This window comes from Harpia harpyja, chromosome 2 (genome assembly GCF_026419915.1).
Source record: "Harpia harpyja isolate bHarHar1 chromosome 2, bHarHar1 primary haplotype, whole genome shotgun sequence".
In the NCBI taxonomy this organism is placed as follows: domain Eukaryota; kingdom Metazoa; phylum Chordata; class Aves; order Accipitriformes; family Accipitridae; genus Harpia; species Harpia harpyja.
In genome coordinates, this window is record NC_068941.1 from 45,961,934 (window position 1) to 45,980,714 (window position 18,781).

Sequence of the window (18,781 nt, forward strand, 5' to 3'; positions counted from 1 at the left end):
AATGAAATAAAATTTGTGAGCCCCAGTTTGTGTTCAAACTATGGCAGCAATTTGAATTTTCTTGGGAGAGCTGAGGACAGCAAAAGAGTCTGCTGAAGTTTTTTTTAATAAACAATCAACATAATTTTGTTATTTTTCACAATGATTTCGCTAGCAAAAGTGTGATCTTAACATGAAGGGTGCAGCCTGAAATAGCGTTGTAATAATAAAAAATAGATCTCTAGATAATAGATTAGAAAATATAACTTTCATGCATAACCATTCATGTGGAAAGGTCATTCTCAAAGGCTTTAGTTGTGGTGTGAGATAAGTTTAAAAAAAAAAGGGGGGGGGCATTATGTTTCGCAGATGTTTCAATCAATCCTCAACTATCTGAGGAACCAATAATTTCTAGCTTTTTGCTGGTTTGAATGTTCTGTGAAATTTGGAATAATCCTACAAACAGTGCAAATTCAACAGAAAGGCCACTATTCTAGATTTAATGTTCTTTTATGGATATTCATTGGCTATAAAAATTCTAATCCCTTTCTGTATGAAGGGTGATGCCCTCTTAAAGTTCACTGTCTTGTTATTCCACGTCTCAAAATCAGTATGTTATTCAAAGCTACAGGCTTGTAGGGGCAGTAATGTTAAATCTGTCATCTTAACTACATCTACGTTGTATTCTGAGACATACTAACAGTACATATGTACCATATAAGTACAGTAAACACAGTATTACATTGAGTCATTTTGCTTTTTTTTTTCCTGCCCCAGACCTTCAATGAGTTTGAGATCGAACAACATCAAGAATGTGCTTATGACCACTTGGAAGTGTTTGATGGTGAAAGTGAAAAATCACCAATTCTGGGACGCTTGTGTGGCAATAAGATACCAGATCCTCTTATTGCTACCGGAAACAAAATGTTTCTCCGCTTCATTTCTGATGCATCAGTTCAAAGAAAAGGCTTCCAAGCAACGCACTCTACAGGTCAGAAAATCAGGACGTGCTTTACCGATAACTTCCCCTTTGTTCTTTAGTGGAAGGTATTCAGTCATTTATTTTATAGGAATGGGGTGAGTTAACAGATAAGACAATGTTACAACTAAATCTAATGAAACCTTAAGAACAGTAGGAAAAGTCTGAGATTGCAGAAAGTATTCTTTAATATTTTACACATTTCTTTCTCCTTCTCCCTCTCTCTCATAGGTAAGCAGTTAAAAGATATTGAAACAAAATCTGATAAAATGAATATATTGGCATAGACAATCTGAGATATTTCTTAGGATTCATGCCATTAGTTCGTAAAAGATTCAATAGCTTTTCATTGTAGTTGTAACAGCAATACTTCATGGGTGCATGTGATGCACGTCCATTACTTTCCTGTTCTAACTTAAACAAAAGTCTGGGGTTTGTGTAAACAGCTATTACTTTCCAGTAGAGCTAAAAAGGAAAGACAAGGCAAAGAAGAATAAGAAAAAACAATACTGAAGACTTTCTTAGGACCTTAAGAATATAATCTCCTTCATATTTACCATTTAATTTTGTTCTTTGGCAGAAATCACTGAAAATAGTGTTTGGCAATTGCATTAATAGATTTCTTGGGACATTTTCCTAGTGTGTACATTATTTCCCCGACGTTGCTTGGCTTACAGTGGCCCCTAGTGCTGAATCGCTGAACTTCCAGTGCCTGCTGTAAGACGAGGAGGTTCTGAGGTTTTTTTGGTTTTCTTCTTCAGCCATAATGTCTGTCTTTACTTTCCAAAGTTCATTCTTATTCATCCATTATTTGGCAATAAATGTTAATACAGAAAATATTTATAAATATCTGTGCTAGTAGATAAGGTTTACTGACCGACAGCAGTTATTAATAGAAGATAATAGTCAAGGTGATTTAGTTACTGCTAATATCATTTGATATTACCCAGAGTATCCATCAAGTTGATATGTAGTGTTCAGCTAACAAATCCTCATATATCAATGTTAGCACTTTCTCTTTTTTCCCCTTCTGCTTTGTTAAGAATAATTCTAAAACTTTATATAATTTAATTTCCCTTTTAGAGAAAGACAGTAAGTAACAGTATATGAACTATTCACTCTTCATGATCTGGGCCTGGAATGTGAAAAGTTTAGCTACCTGTAATTCAATTTGTTTTTCTTGTGGAAAATCCTCTTTTACAAGCATGCCATTGTTTGCCTTCCATGCCACAGTAACCCCTTCCCTTAGATGGAAAATTAGATAGAAATGGTAATAATTACTCATTTTTAAATTACCTCGGGGTAAATAATTAAAGGTCAGAACTCGTTAGAAACAGGTGTTGTAAAACTACTGTCTCATTCTTCTCACTTTCAATTTGCAGAATTGGAGCAGTCACTATGTGAAAGAACTTCAAATGTATACTCCCTAACTTCTAAAGATTGCCAGTTTTGTTATGACTTGCTGGAATTTCCCTCATATCTGCTGATTTTTATATGCCTTAACTGTAAAAACTTTCTTAGCATGCATAATAGTGCTTTTCTGAGAAAGTCTGAAGTATAAAATCTGCCCAGTTTTTAAGAATGTTGTAAAAATTATAGCTTGCCTTCTTAAGAGAGGACATTTATTTCTGTCAACTGCTGTTGCACAAAGTTCTCACTAAGTTGAACAGTACATCACCAGGTTGTGCTTTGATGTAGCGTTTGAATGAGAGACCACTCAGATCTTGCAGCCTTTTCCTGCAGTCTTGAGCCTAACGCAGATGCTCCATGGGAATTTTACCTCTGTGCTTTGGATGCACATGTGGGTGAATAGATATCTAACAAGTGTATAGACAGTGGATTGTATTTCCTTATTTTATTTTTTCTAGCAAATAATAATTGGCGGTATGCAATGGAAGTAGGCAAGGTTGCACTCAATCCTGCATAGCTGTGCAGACAGACAGGGAGAGCTGAGGAAGCTGCTCCCTTCACTTCTGACCTGTTGGCAGATTTCACACAGTAGAAGGACTTGTGTAATATAGAATCATAGAATCATAGAATCATTTCGGTTGGAAAGGACCTTCAAGATCATCAAGTCCAACCATTAACCATGCCCCCTAAACCATGCCCTGGAGTACCCTGTCCACTCGCTTTTTGAATACCTCCAGGGATGGTGACTCAACCACTTCCAGCAGTGAAAGAGTAACTGGATGCTCTGCTCAAAGGTGTCTGTGCTGCTGTATTCCTGGCATCTTCATGATATAATGGCCTCATATTCTAGTAGATCCTGATGCTGATGTTGATTTCCCTTCTGTGACACTTTTTGGCTTGAAATACTATCCAAATTCCAAATTTCCATTGAACATTTCAGAAAACAGGATAAAACCATAGCAGCAGAGGCAGTAAAGTTTAAAAAAAAAAAAAAAAAAAAAAAAAAAGGATTGGATAGAAAGGCTTCCCTGGGTGGAGCAAAACTTATAAAATGCTGTTTTTAAAGTGCAACACAGTTTTAGAAAGAGATTATGTTATATTTTCCCCTCTCAGAAAAGGCATAACCCATCCAGAAGGAATTTATAAAAATGCTCCTGACAGAGCATTAAACATCATTGCTCAGGGGGTGATTTAGTTGCCTTAACACAGGCAACTAATTCCCTTCTGGATGGCCTCATTTACATTGCCTGGCCTCCAGCCACTGCTGCAGGAGGTTGCAGGTCTGCTGTAGGTCCTGTTCCTATCTGTCAACCCTCGGGGGATGTCTCTGACAAATTTGGACATCTCAAATATCACTCAGTTTAGGATGCTGTGTTGCTTCCAAAATGACTGTAATAATTCAGTATGGCAATGCCGAATCAAATTTATAACGTTGCTTCACTAGTTCAGGTAGTGTGGGTTTAAGCTTTTCCCATCCGTCCAGCTTGTTAAACAGCCAAGAGACTACTGCTTGATTTGCTCTTATGTTTGTAAGGGGTCTAAAAGCCCCTAGAAAGGTCAGGAAACACGAGGAGGGTTTTGTTCCTTAGCTGATCTAGAAAAAAAGTCTTTCACCTAGGGCTGTCAGATCAACAGCATTTGACAAGTTGGACATATGCCTTTACAGTTAGATGTGTGCATCATACCTACGGCAGAGCAGACATACCTGCGCAATGGAGAGCATGATGGGTGGTGCAGCTAGGTTAGTGCTGGTATCAGGGCTAAGCAAGCGGTGCTGCGCACCACTGCTCTGTTCTGTGCAGACCCATCACAGCCCGTCCCACACGTCCTAATGCAGCGCGGCATTGTGCAGGCTGGATGTAGACTTTTGAAACTACAACTTAGTCCTTAAGAAATTGAAAATTTGACTTGTAATTTCTAAATTCAATACTTTATCCTAAAATATAAGGCTATAATCTGTGGGAGAAGGGCAGGGGAAAGTGAATTGCCATTTTCTGCCATTGTTAGTATGGCAACAACATTCCTTTAAGCTCCTGTCCACTGTAGCAAGCAGAGGGAGAAAATGCAGACAGTTCATTAAACATTTTCTCCTTAGCAGCTGTTCCATATCTGAAGTAGGGAGATGTTCTTACTGTTGGCAACAGTCCTGTCAAAAAAAAAAAAAAAAAGAGGAAGTAAATGAAATCAAGAATAGGAAAAAAAAAGGGGGGGGGGGTGAAATCAGTATATTAGAATACCAATAACTCTTTGAACTATCCCATTTGACAAATTTTCTTTATTATGTGCTCCTATCTGTTCTTTAAAAGCAAAAAAAATTTGAAATTTCAGGTTGAACAACAGATCATGCATAATGGATTACTCTACTTACATAATTTATATTTCCTGTTTTGATTCCTTCATTTCCTTATTAAGAAAGAAACACACACGTTTTTAAAATATAAGGATTTGCTTAATACTGTCATTAACTCCCAGGTGAAATGTGACTCCTCACAATATAACATTGCAATTCATCATGTTTAATGTGGGTGGAGTCCATGACACTGAAGTCAAATTCAAAGTATGTCTTCACCAAAGCTTAGAAATGTTTGAAACTTGCAATTTGTTTCAGGTTATTATAAAATGATCAACTTATAATATCTACATTTGATCAAAATGCAGATAGGATTATCTATTCATTTATTTATAAAAATTGAATCTAAACTTGTGAATCTCAGGTTTTGGTTGAAGCTCATTTGCACTTGGTGTTTTTATGGGTGCTATAAAGGATGGTTTTTTCCTGATGAGAAACCAAAACTAAATTATGCTGTTTTCATTGAAACCCTTGTACCCAACGTAAAAAAGCCTCCACGCATCTCTTGGAAACATAATAAACAATGCATTTTTTCTTTTAAGTACAATTTTCCATCTGTTTTGGTTGCATTGTAATAGCACTTTTAATTGGCAAATGCATAAACCCTATACATTTAGGTTACTGTAGAAGCTGAATTCACTGGCTGTTTAGGATAGAATACTAGTTTTAATTATAGCTGCTGAAAATATTTAGAAAGGGTAAAGTACTAGCTACTGTATTTTTTATTTTTTTTCTTTTGTTCAGTGCATTTTCAGCAATTTCTGTTCTCCAGCAAACTGGCTAAAGAACAGCTTATTCAACTATATAGTAAAATTAATTCATATTTAAATTATGAAATTTTTGAGCAGTTATAAACAAGCTCTAAAGCCCCACATACATTTTGCTACTGTGTAAAAATAGAGATTTATACTGAAATAATGGCTTTGTCATAAGGCAAGGATTTCCTGCTCAAGACTTGCCTCAAGAGGAGGCTTTCAGCTACAAGACTTTCTCTGGTAGCAGCAGCTTTCTCCCGGACACGATCTTTTGCAGAGAAAGACCTGCTCATGCCCATGAACTATGCAGCGAACAAGCTAGCGAGCTTGGCGAGTGGTGTTTAATATTGAGCTGGCTCTCCAGGCACTGCATGATGGTTAAAGCTGACACTCCTATGAAACGCAAGACTTTTGCGCTTGATAGCTGATTACATGTGTGCTAGAGCTGATCCTCCACTGCCACTTGCAAATGGTGTCATTAACCCGTGTGGAAATGTTGTCACCACTGAAATGTGGATGCCCCACTTACAGCACTTGCCTTGCTGGCCACAGGCACCTCTCGTGCCTACCCAAAGAATGTCCTACCACTTGAACCACATTCCTTATGACTTTGGTGTTCCCTGTCTTTTTATCTTTCACTTGAAAATTATGAAATATGCTCAAGTCTCTGTAGTTATAAAACAGAATTTATATAGGAAAAATTCAGAATGATGGATTTGTATTCATTCTGGGTAGTACTTCACTCTACATCTTGTTTGATTGAGCTGCTTGTGGTATAAAAATGCACTCAGCCTGAATAAGGCTGGGCATCTATGAAAAGAAAATGCTAATTTGCACTGAATAAGCTTCTTCGTCCTTTTTTTTTTTCCCCTCCGTTTAGAGTGTGGTGGTCGGCTGAAAGCTGAAACCAAGCCCAAAGATCTGTACTCGCATGCTCAGTTTGGCGATAACAACTATCCGGTTCAGGCAGACTGCGACTGGCTCCTGGTGGCAGAGCGCAGCTGTCGAGTCGAATTAATGTTTCAGACTTTTGAGGTTGAAGAAGAGGCAGACTGTGGTTACGATTATGTGGAGCTATTTGATGGTCATGATAAGACAGCTGTAAGACTTGGTCGATTTTGTGGATCTGGGGTAAGTAACCAGGTACTAAACTTCTTCTTTTTATTTCCACAACAAAAACAATAAGAAAGACAGGGCAGAGGAAGGAAAGGGTCAAGAAGGGAGTGAGGTTCACTTACTACACCTTATAATGAAGATACTAGATTATCTGCTTCAGATTATTTTTTTTTAATATGAATTTGTAGGCTTGTAGTACAAACATTTGCTTGAAATATTTTAAACAATAAATATTCTTATCTAGTTTTTGACCAAAGTATCGTAATGTTGTGTCAAAATGTAGGTAGCTGACAGTGGAGTGTGTATCAGCACCCAAAAAAAAGTTAGCAGCTTTTTCCCTTACAGAGAGAGAAACATACTGGTGTTGAAAATTATCACATTAAAATTCTTTCAATTTGAAGAAGTCACATTTTATGGGGGGAGGGGTGCTTGGGAAGCATTTATAATATGCTTACCTACTATTTAAATCTGATTTTTAGGAAAAAAAGTGCTCCTGAACTGTGTGCTTAATATGGGCCTTAAGAAAGCCTTGTCATCCCATATGCATCTCTGACATGTTTTGACTGTGAGGCAGGGAGGAAATTGGCCAGGTGACATCCTGAAAAAGATATATATTATTTCTCCTTTAGACTTGTATTGTTCTGTTGGCTGCCTGTTTTGTGAAAGCTGGTGCAATGATCCCACAAGTCTTCATCGATTCTTTATATGTGTTCAAAAGCCAGCACACTTTCATACATACGCTCTTTGCCTAGATAAAAGGTTTGAAAGACTCTACATGAGATGATAGGAGCTCTTAATTAACCACATGCCACTTTTTTGATCCAGCCACAGTGCTGGATCAAACATCTCAGTCATTCAGACAAGTTACCTGTAAGTTGGCTTGAATCGTTTTAGGGCATTTTTGAACACTTAAAGATGCAGGAAAGGTGCTACCACTGAACTGTAGGCAACATATTCTAATGAAAATGAATCAACTGAGCCCAGCATCTACTAATTTACACAAAACAATACTTTTCCTTGCAAGTTGCCCTATTTTACAAGTAGGAGAGCAGCAAACTGGAGAATAGCCCAAACTTGGGTTGAAATTTTTTTTGGGGGGGGGAGGGTGGTGGAGGGGGTGGTTGGGTTTTGTTGCCATTGTTTTGTTTTGGTTCTGGTAAGATATGGATGAATGGCTTCAGAGGCCGCATAGGAAAGACGGGAAAGACAGAATTAAATAGAAAAGCTATTGAAAGCAAAATAATCCGAACTGAAGTGAGAAAAAGGCACTATTAGTATATATTACCACCTTCTCAACTTTAGAAAAAGGACTTGGTAGTTCAGCTGGTACTTCTGATCAATGTGCTTCAGTAATAAAACAGGCCATCATGAAGGCTATGAAGAATATGATGGAAAAAAGGTACTGGAGTCTGTTGTTCATCTAAAATTAGAATATTGTGTATGGTCCTGCCCAGTCACTTACATGACTGCAGCAGCACTATAGAAGACATCTGGGAAGGATAAAAGTACGAGGAGCTTTGTTTTCTTTGTCTCATGAGAAAAGATTGCAGAGATACTCCGTACAAATTGGAGAGGTCAAATCAGATTCAGAAAGTATGATGCCACATTTATTTAGATTGTGCAAAAAGATGGTTTCAGGCCCAGAGCTCAAGATTGAAAGAGTGCACATTTCTGCCAGCAGATAAAAATTCAAACATCATGATTTAAGCTGACCTCCAGCTTTTAGGTGTTTAGGTTGTCATTTCCTCAGTCTGCCTCAAAAATTCCTAGCCTATAATTGAGAGCTGACTGAGAGAGTTTTCTGTCACACAACAAGGCTTAACAGGAAAAGAGAAATATCCATAAGAGAAAAAATGTGAATGAAGGGGATAAATACACAGAGTGGACAGATAATTTATTTGTTTATTCATTTATTTTAGCCACCAGAAGAAATTTATTCAGCAGGGGAAGCTCTTTTACTTCACTTTCACACTGATGATACAATCAACAAGAAAGGATTTCATATACGATACAGAAGTATAAAATATCCAGATAGCGTGCACACCAAAAAATAACACAAGAACCTCTATGCCAGAAAAGGAGAGTGAGAAAGAAAGAACGCACAGTGGAAAGGAAGGAAGGCGTGTCTTTTTTTTTAAACTGAAGTTATTAGCACAAATGTTTTATATGAGTTCAGTTGAAATGGCGACTTGTAAGACCAGAGACTGAAATAAAATAAAAAAAAAAATCACCTATCCCAGAGGAATAGTCAAGATGATGATGTGCAGACTCCATACTTGACTGTCTCTGCAAAGCTTGTGAAAGGACTTTGCATGCAGGGAGAATATAAAAGCTTTTGTTCATGGTTTGACATTTGTCATAGATGCGTGCAGATTCAGTCAGTTGCATTCAGGGGAAGTGACCCTGGAGACCGTTCTTCCTTCTGACAATTGTATGGTGTCCAGGAGGGAAAAAAAGCTCTTTCAGGTCACACGCTCAGAATACTGTCCTTATAGCTAGTTGCTTTGACTTCGTATCCTGCAGAAGGTGTGTACAAGGACTTGAAAGAAGATATGAAACAAGAAGGTCTTCCTGCATTGTTCTGTATTTTTTACAAATTCATCTGTCATATCAGGTTATCAGTGTTTTGAAACTGGAAAATCCTACTTCTGAAACATAACTGATCTTTAGAGTATTTTGTTTTACTAATGACTGAGAAGTCTGAACTGTTACATCGGTCATCACTAGTTGACCAATCACTAGTTGACTGAATTTGAACAGTGTAAGCATCTGAAAATGTTTGGTTTACTGGTTAAGTAAGCTATCTCTGATGATGTGCTCTTATTTTGCACTGAACATAGAAAGAGACTGAGATGAAAACCTGTCCCGAATCAAAATCTGTGTCCATGAGAAACAGAAATAGTCAAGGATCATCTGAAACTCCTCCTACTGAATTTGTTTTCAGCAGTACATTTGGAACCACTACTAAGCTTTATTTCTTCAGACCTCTTTGTGAATGAGCTAATTGTCTGGTTTAGCTACTCAGAAATGAAGCTGCAGTAGTATCCAAGAGGGAGGTTTCCCAAAGAGGTTTTTTTCTGGGAGTAAGAGTATCTGTGATGGTGAAAAAAGCAAATCAAAACAACAGACCCAGGATTTGTTTGTTATCAAGAGTGAATTCCTATGGTGCTATTCCATGAACATTAAAAACAAAAACAAACCAAGAAGTTTTAGACTTTTGAGCCAACAGCTTGCAGATCATGAATGTCTCACTACGCCTGGCTGCATCTGGAGAAGGAAGGCTTTACTGCTCCAAGGGAGAGTGGGTTGCAAAGGCAGCGCTAGTCCTGTGGAACAACTCCTACTATTGCCTTAGAATCCTCGCACACGGTCAGACAGATCTTCCTGTAGATACACCTCTAATTTGATAAATAATTCGACGACTCAGACATCTTAGTGTATGCGAACAAAAGGATCTTCAAGCAAAAGCCCCATCTGCAGAGCGAGATCATCTGCTGTAAATACAGTGACCTGCTTTTGATGTAGAGATATGTTACATTTAGAACTGAGATATTCTATGTGCTTTAGGCCATACATGGCTTTAGTCATAATGTATATGCATTATGTAAGTATTGTATGAATGAGTCTCCAGGGGAGTGAGAGGAATTGTATGAGTGAAAATGAAATTGTTTCTTTATGTGCCAAGTTCTATCAGGACCCTGTTTGACTGTAGCAACTTTTCTTTAAAGGCTTTATAGACAGATAACGAGGACTTCTAGTTGGCAAGAATCAAGTTTAAACAAAGTATTATGTTTCACTTACAAGAAATATTATTTTGATATCCTTTGATGTAAGTTGCTACTCAGATTAGCTTAGTTTCTGTTACCTTACTATGAACATACATTGGCACTAATAAATCTGATCTTTTTTTATAAAAATAAAAACCAAATGTCTGTATAGGTGTCTTTGGTTGTTTTAACAGCACTATTGCTGCTCATATATTACTGTTTTCCTTTCCAGACAGCTTAGATATATGAAGTTCAAAAACTGAGTAATTTCTGTATTTTTATAATGCTGCTCCACCGTCCTTTTGTTTGGTTTGTTTTTCAGGGTGTTTGCACAAGAAGTTAACTGCAAACATTTTTTCCAAGGTCTTTTACTACAAAATTCAGGCAGAAATATTACTATAGTTTAAAAAACCAAAAAGTATTCTTAACCTTGATACATAATTTATCAGCCGGGTGGAATTCCAGTGCTCGAATTTCTGAAAGGAAAAGCAAGCAGCAGCAGAAGCAGTGTCTCCCTGGCACGGGTAGTCAAAAGCAGTTGGGAAAGTGTGAGGCTGGGAGCAAGAGCAAATTTCCGTTATCTTTTTTCCACTTTTCTGTTTCAGTCTCCTCTTGATATTATCGCCCTTCCGTTTGCTAAACAAAATATTTTAAGTGTTCCTTTTCTCTAAATTTGGCTTTTTTTATTCCTCTCAGGGTTACTTTAACAGCCACAGGGTTGAGCCAAGATTATTATTTTTTGGAAGGTTTTTTGTTGTTGTTGTTGATTCATACAGGCCCCTGTATAAATCCTACTATCCTATGTTAAGTAGCGCAACTGGAGTAGTTGGGGAAGAAGGTTAGACTGGGCAAGCTGAGGGCAAGAACACCATATAGCGTACTTCCAAGACGTTGTGGAAGGTGATTCTTTGTGGTCATATCAAAGTATTGCTTTTGACCACGGTATGTCTGGGATTATTTCATATGCAATATGTAGAAGTCAGAAAAGAGTTGCCATAACTTTGAATACAAAGTTTAATTTTATTTCTCTAATTGCTTATTCCTTTGTAGATCCCGTATACTTAAGAGTAGTGAAAATGAGGAAGGTGTTCTTAATGATTATCTTGATGATAAATGGACCGTATGGATCATAACTTTGCATTGACCATGATCCTAGTCAATGCCTCATGGTGCTATCAGATGCTATTAAAAACGTAATTATTTCTGAGTCCTAGGAGGCTTTTCCTGATGTAAAGAAAATCGCATATTCAGTTAACTCCCCATTTAATGGAAGTATGCCTTATAAATAGCCTAACAATAAGAAAACAATGAAAAAATCATTTATGCTGATGAAATTGTGAAAAACATTGTGGGTTATCCTAAAAGTCTTCGAAATGGAGAAATTTATTCACAACATATTGATTAAAGATCTTGCCTGTTGAATAGTCAACAAAACAAGATGCAAAATCCAATGGGCTGGAAATCCAGCTTTGAGACCTAGTTACAATGCATTTACTGACAACACTCCCAGCAGGGTGAAGATGATACTTATTCTGCTTCCTATTTGACACAAACTTTCTTGACTGTGGGTAAGCTGCTGGATTCAAATTAATTTTCCTGTAACATCGCGTAAAGTTTTCTTCTTAGCTACATAAAGAGCTTCTGATGTGTGCTGAGCATTATTCTTTACTGTTGTTATGTTCAACATAAAGTGTTAAGTTGATGGAATATGCTGGATCTGTGTGGCTGAATGGCTCTTGAAGAATTCAAGTCTGTAGCAGACCAAATTCTGTGATCAATACCATGCTCAGATAAGAGGGAAGATATGTTTATGAAAGGCTTTCCTTCCATCCTTAAAAAAAAAAGAAAGAAAAAGAATGAAAATCATCAGTGAAAGTCAATTAAAATGGCTGCCTTACATAAGAGCTGTGAAGGTCTAGCTGAAGTGAATAAAGCAAGGTAAGTGTACACACAGCACATATTCTGTTCTTTGCTGGCCCTTTGTTATAATCTGCAATATATTTGAACAATCTTGCCTTGCTCTGAGACCCATGAAACAGCGAGTTGACCTAAGCATGGGTGAGAGCCAGATCAGATCCTTAACATAGTATTGCAGCATTACTTTTTCATTTAAAGCAGATTGCTTTTGAACCACTGCAAATAATTAGATTAATTGGGTGGAAGCTTTATCCACCTGGGGAATCAGTTTTGCAATTTCGCTATGTTGCCAGGGGTGCAAGTGGCACACCTAATTTTTTATAACAGAGGAAATTGTTGCTGACCTCACAGGTTGTCTGCTGCGCTAACTCTAGCTGTGTGCTGCACCACCATAGACCGTGGTCACTGCTGAGGCACACTGGAACTTTCTTTTATAATTAAATGGTTCTGTTCTGCCAAAATTTACAGATGTCAGAGTTTAGGGACCTGGTATGGGTATGTAATTTCAGGAAAGTATTCAGTCTTAAAATAGACCTGAGCAGTAACCGGAGGGGAATTTTCCTTTGACTTCAGGTCTTAAATTGGGTCCAAATGAGTAATAGGAGGGGATGGGTTTTATCACATTAACATATGTGATCACACCTATTGGCACAACCTTATCTAAGGACTTGCTCTTATTTTGAGTTTATCATTGATTATTTTGATTCGATTATTAATTGATCAGTCAAAAAAAGAAAGAGGAGGAAGAACAAACAAAATGCCTGGAAAAGGAAAAATATAAAGATACCACAGATACAACTACATTATATTAAAAAAAAAAAATAGATGTAGTCTCTAAAGTCAACACTGTTGCTGATACATTAATTTTTCAATGCATCTTTCGTATTCTTTAAAAATGCTTTATGCTGTATTGCTTTCACTTACCTGAAGGAAGAGTTAGATGATTAATTACATTGGTTAGTGACTATTTCAAGCAGAGAACTGAAGACAACCTAAGGAATGACTTGCTTTTTGTTCCTAATGATGCATATCCTGAGTAACTACCTGTTTGTGAGAGGGAGTAACTCTGGGCTATAGCTCTTACAGGTTGTTTTTTTTCCCGTCTAGCACTCTCAAGTTTTCTGCTTTAAGCTGAATACTTAGGGTAACATTTTACATTATTCCTTGTGATCTACTTCTACCAATCAAAATAATAGGCAGCTGCTTAATACCGTTGTTTCATGAAATCAGGGTGATTAAAACAAAAAGAACAAAGGAAAATGCCATGTGCAAGTTATTCCTTGTTAGCAAATATTCTCATTTCTCCTAGTTTCTCATTCTGAGTTCACAAAGGACGCAAGCTGTAGCAGATGCAAAAAATATTTAGGGTATTCACACAAATATTGGGTGAGCAGTGAAAGGAAACATTAGCAAGGCTTGGGTCTCTCTGTTTTGATTCCACCTCTGCAATTGTTTTCTCTCATGTTTTTTACTTGCAACCTGTCAAATCCCATCCTAATCCAAGATTAAGTGATATGACACACACACACACACATATATATATATATGAAAGTAAGTTGGGGGTTTTTTTGGTTTGGTTTTTTTTTTTTTCCTTCAATGACCTTCAGTAATAGTAATTCTTCTTGTGTTGTTGGGACTCCTGGAAAGGATCATTGACTCTATGCATATATGTTAGATAATGTTTACCACGTGAGAGCAACTTCTGAAATGCAAGTAATATTAATAATCATTAGGAATGTAAAGTCTTAGAGCATGCTCAATGACCTTTCTCTCCCTCCATGGTAATGCTAGAATTGGCGCTTTCTAGGCACACGTCAGGTAAGTGGCCACACAATGAAATGCAATGAAGGAAAGTTATGATGGAGAAGGAAAAAGGGAAAGACATTTTTGGCTCTCACACAGCATGTGATTCCCACAGAGGAGAGTGAAATTCTTTAGAGCACATTACAAGAATATATGTAGGAGTAAAAGAGTGAATTTGAATGATACAATATCTAAGCTGAGCGTCAGGAGACCTTTTCAGTATTAGAGATGGAATAATTTCCCAGGGATGATAGTCCCATCTCTCAAATATCAGGAGCTATATTGTAAGAACACTGCCTAATGGAGCAAGACCAATACCCAAAGGTGCCTTTCAGTTATGAAATTCTGTGCTCAAATCTGTGCGAAACATTTGCTGTCTGATCAATGAATTTAATAGTAATAACGATACACTTTTGTAATTAAAAGAACTGAAGCTAGTGAAGACAAAAGCACTTCTGTTACAATAGATAGAAAACAATAATGACCTACATCTACAACCTGGATATTTTTAGTCAAAATTCTAAAGTAGAATCTTAATATATAGCTGGTGCTGACAGTTGTTGAGGTGCCTTTACTAAGCTGTTGGTCTGAAGAGCTGCATGGCCAAAAGCTGATTTCTTTGAGACATCTTGGGATATTAATATGCTTGCTTTTTTTTTATATTGTTGCGATTTCTTTGGATAATCAAGATACAAACAATTTTCATCAGTAAAATCCTTAACCTTAGCTATGCTGTATAGGAAGACCATATGGAGGTGAAAATATTACCTATTGACATAATTAGTTACTTAAAAATTCTCATTGTTACGATGGCAGCAAAGGCAGTGATATAGTGAAGATACTGAAAACATCTTTGGAATATTTCTAGATAATCATGATAGTAAGTCAATTTTTGACCTTTCAATGTGAGTCTTCCTTGAAATTGCTGCATCATTGACACAATATTTTTTAAAATGTGCATTTTAGAAAAGGCAAATAAATCCTGAATTTTCTTGGTCAGTTTGACTCGTAGAGGCATAAAAATATTTTAGTGTTAATCTGAGTTTACAACTATTTAAAGAATGGGTTGTTCAGTTATATTGTTAAAAGAATTTTATTTTTTTTTTTTTTTTTGTGTGTGTGTGTGTGTGCTATAAAGGAGGATCTTAACACTCGGGAAATTTATTGAGTGCTAAATTAACTGAGTGTGTGGTAACCTACCATAATGCCTATTAATGATGAGGGAGGGGCAACTCTCAATGTTGTTTACAGAAAACCTGACTTATAAATTCTCTATTGCAATGGGCGTCTTTGTATTATGTTTATGCATAGGCACAATGAAAATTTTGTAAGATTGTCTCACAATACTTCTATCCTCCTCTGAATTTGCCTGAGAAAAATGTAGTTCAACTCAAATCTTTGAGTTGAATGATACAAATTAAATGCCATAAGGTATCAAATACTTTTATCTAGTCACAATTCAAAATGTCCATTAAGAATATGCTGTTCTCCAATTCAATACAAATTTTTCCACAGCAGTTTTATCTGAAAATATATTTAAAAATTATTGATGCCTTTCTCTTTTAACAATTTTATTTGTATTTTTACTGTGCCGTTAAATTTACATTTTGCTAATTTTGCTGTCTATGGAATCTTGCACTTAGATATTGCAAACTTTTCTAAACAGCCAATATTTCACATTTAAGGATGGTTTGGGTGCTAACTTCAATTTAGTAAAACAGATGGCAAAGACTTCATGACATACATGATATTAGCCATTAAACAAAATGGTTTCAAGCTGCAGGCCTTTATTGAGATCTAATACAGTTTGGAAGTGAAGGAAAATTTCCATACTTTTTTTTAGGGTTATCTTTTTAATTAAAATGAAGAATGTATATGAGAATTGCAAATAGAACTGAAGGAATGCTAGATTCTAGGGGCTGGGGAGCAATGTTAAATGTCACATCTCTAAGGCAGTTTTCAGGTAAGAGAGTTTTTGGTATGTAATAATACCTAAAGGAAAGTTTCAGGAAACGTAGTGAAAATATTTATTCTAACGAGAAGAGTATTTTAAATAAAAACTAGACTGACTGACTTTGATTTCATTTTATTTTAGGAAAAGCATTATTTGTGCTTTAAATAATTTTGGAAAGGCAAACTCAATAGCCTCGCATACCTAGTTCTGCCAAACCAATACCAAGAAAGACTTGGAATCACATCATTATTGACAGAAGTAAACACATTATTAGCAAAATGAATGGCATGGTAAGTGCAGAATGCTAAAAATATATTTGCAAATATAGTTGGAATATACATCAGGGAAGATACAAGGACTTCCTACTTCTTGTTTGCAGATGTTGCACAAAATGACAATTCAGAGATTGAGTGGTCAATCCATAACTTGTCCATAGGCTGATTTTACTCTAGAATTCATCCAAATTACAGGTGTTCAGAATTCACAAAAAATGAAATACATAGTATGTATCGATTAGTGTTATAGGTGTTCATTTCCTCAAGTTAACAGGAAAAGAGAAGAGAATACTCCTTTGAAATACTTAGAGTATTTATTAAGGATGTTTATCTGTAAAAATCCCAGGCTATACTTGTCCCAACCGTGTGTGTGTGCCCCTACAGAGACTCTGGATAAAAATAATATAGCAAGAATAGCAGAGTAAGAACACAGACCTGTGCTCTGCCTGGTGGATGCTATGGTCCACACCGTGCCAGTGGTGGCTACAGGCTGTAGGGATGGGAGCAAAAGGAAGATGGGCCAGATGTACCATGGCAGACAGCTGCAACAGCCTCTGGGAGCCTGAACCTCCTAGAGCCAGACTGGCATGCAGAATGCCTTGCACGTACACCACACATCAAGCCATCCAGGCACCTTCTCCTCCCTGCCTTGTTATTGAAAGGTCCTTGGCCTTAGGATCTCCTTTCCTGAATAGACTGTTAGGCAGGCTATGTGGTTAGTTTCGCAGCTTGAAAAGACAATTGGCAATCCCTGCAGTTGCTGGTTTTTACCCAAGGAACTTGGACTGGTTGGTGTATTTGGTGGGTAGCGCTGAAAACAATAAAGAAACTATTTAGAAATATAAGTTGGATTAAATTTGTTTACTATATGCTGAGGACTACTGAACCAAAGTCAACTGGTAACAAAGAGATTAGTCAGAAGTAAGATTATGTATGTGAAATTGTCTCTCTTCCTTTACTTGAGCACAGCGTATATTCCATCTCTTATAGGAAGCCACATATTCACTGCTTTTATCTAAAATTTGAAAACAAATGACCTTGCAAGAGCAAGTTGGAGAAAAACACTTTTTGAATCTCTAACCTCCCACTGCTAAAAATTATTTGAAATTGTCGGGATGTGTCTTCGTAAGGAACTTCTGAGTCTGAAAATGTCTAAATAGGATTTCAGACTATGGAGTAGAACTGCTGAGGGAGAACAGAAAAATGCAAAGGTTGTGATTAAATATGGTGGTGTTATTGCTTCTGCAGACAAGAGGAAACCTTTATTTTTTATTTTTACTTTTGGTCATGATCTTCACAGCTATAAGATTGCAGAAAATATCCCAAATGTGTCCTTTAAAATCCCTTCTTCTGGGTGAAGCTGTTGAATGAAGAACAGCTGTTTGCATCCTAAGCGAGATGGATTGTTTCAAGTGAAAAAATAGTCTCTGGAAATAGCATTCAAATGAAAAATGTACACTACTGCCAAATCCTCAGTGCTTGATGTCTCTCCAAAAAGCAGGGCTACAGTTGCCTGTTAAGGCACTTCATTAAATACTTTGTTCTGATACAAGTCACCTGAGGAATACTTCAGAATTTGTTCTTCAGTTTCCTACTCCATTTATTCAAATATCTAAGAAATACAGTGGATATCAGACATGAGTTCACAGCAAAATTTATGGTAAAATAACATCAGGACTGCATAATGAAATGGATCCCTGGCATGAACAGTAGAGTTCTGAAAGAGAGCTACAGTTACCCCAGTTTACTTTCACATCTTGCTTGCTTTGTATTTTGTCATATTTCTTCACTGAATTAAATTCCCACCCGGAAAATCATTTATCAAGACCCTTTTTTAACTTGGTTTCATCTTTCCCACTGGAAATTTTTTTTGAGTGAAATGATCTCTTCTAGACAGTTTTAATTAACTGCTCTTAAGTAAGCATAAGGAACAGAGAGACTTTGTTTATACGCATTTCTGCTAAATTTAATGGGTAACATGGCACGGTTTTTGACATTGTTTCTTTTGATTATTCCCTTATGGACTCTGAAATAATTTGTGAGTGCTTTGAAGAGGGTATGTTGTATTGACTGAATAAGAGTGAGTTTTATGCTGGTTAGCTGACTTCCCTTATTTCATTAGCATGTAGAAATTTCCATTCTATTCCTACACATCTCAAATATATTTCAGTGCAACAGTAGCTCACCAACTAATATTTCATTCTCTAGCATGCCCCTGCCCTTGCACGCAGAGCAGTACAGGTTGCAAGTGATTGAGCTTGTTTGTAGAATAAAGGCTCAAATAGATAATTTGAAGATGCTAGAATCCATTGTATGACCTCCCTCAATATACTTTCAATGCTTTCTTCCTCATTTTCATCATGCCCTACCTTGAGGGTCAAGATTAACTGAGACTGTTGTTTTTCTTGAAGATGGAGGAGGACAATTTTTACTAGACCTTTCAGTTCAAGAGCCCAAACTTGTTTAGCTTTGGATC

The 18,781-nt window shown here is 36.8% G+C and overlaps 1 protein-coding gene across 3 annotated transcripts in view; it reads left to right on the forward strand.

The window, feature by feature from the left end:
* The window catches only part of TLL1 (tolloid like 1), a 164,971-nt gene extending 152,959 nt beyond the window's left edge, over positions 1-12,012 (forward strand). For all 3 annotated transcript variants that reach the window (XM_052778705.1, XM_052778697.1, XM_052778714.1), the window contains 3 exons: positions 757-970; positions 6,354-6,604; positions 8,509-12,012. In XM_052778705.1, the coding sequence (XP_052634665.1) occupies positions 757-970; positions 6,354-6,604; positions 8,509-8,643 (600 nt within the window). In that variant the 3' untranslated portion in view covers positions 8,644-12,012. The remainder of the gene's footprint in view (positions 1-756; positions 971-6,353; positions 6,605-8,508) is intronic.
* Positions 12,013-18,781: the final 6,769 nt, after the last annotated feature.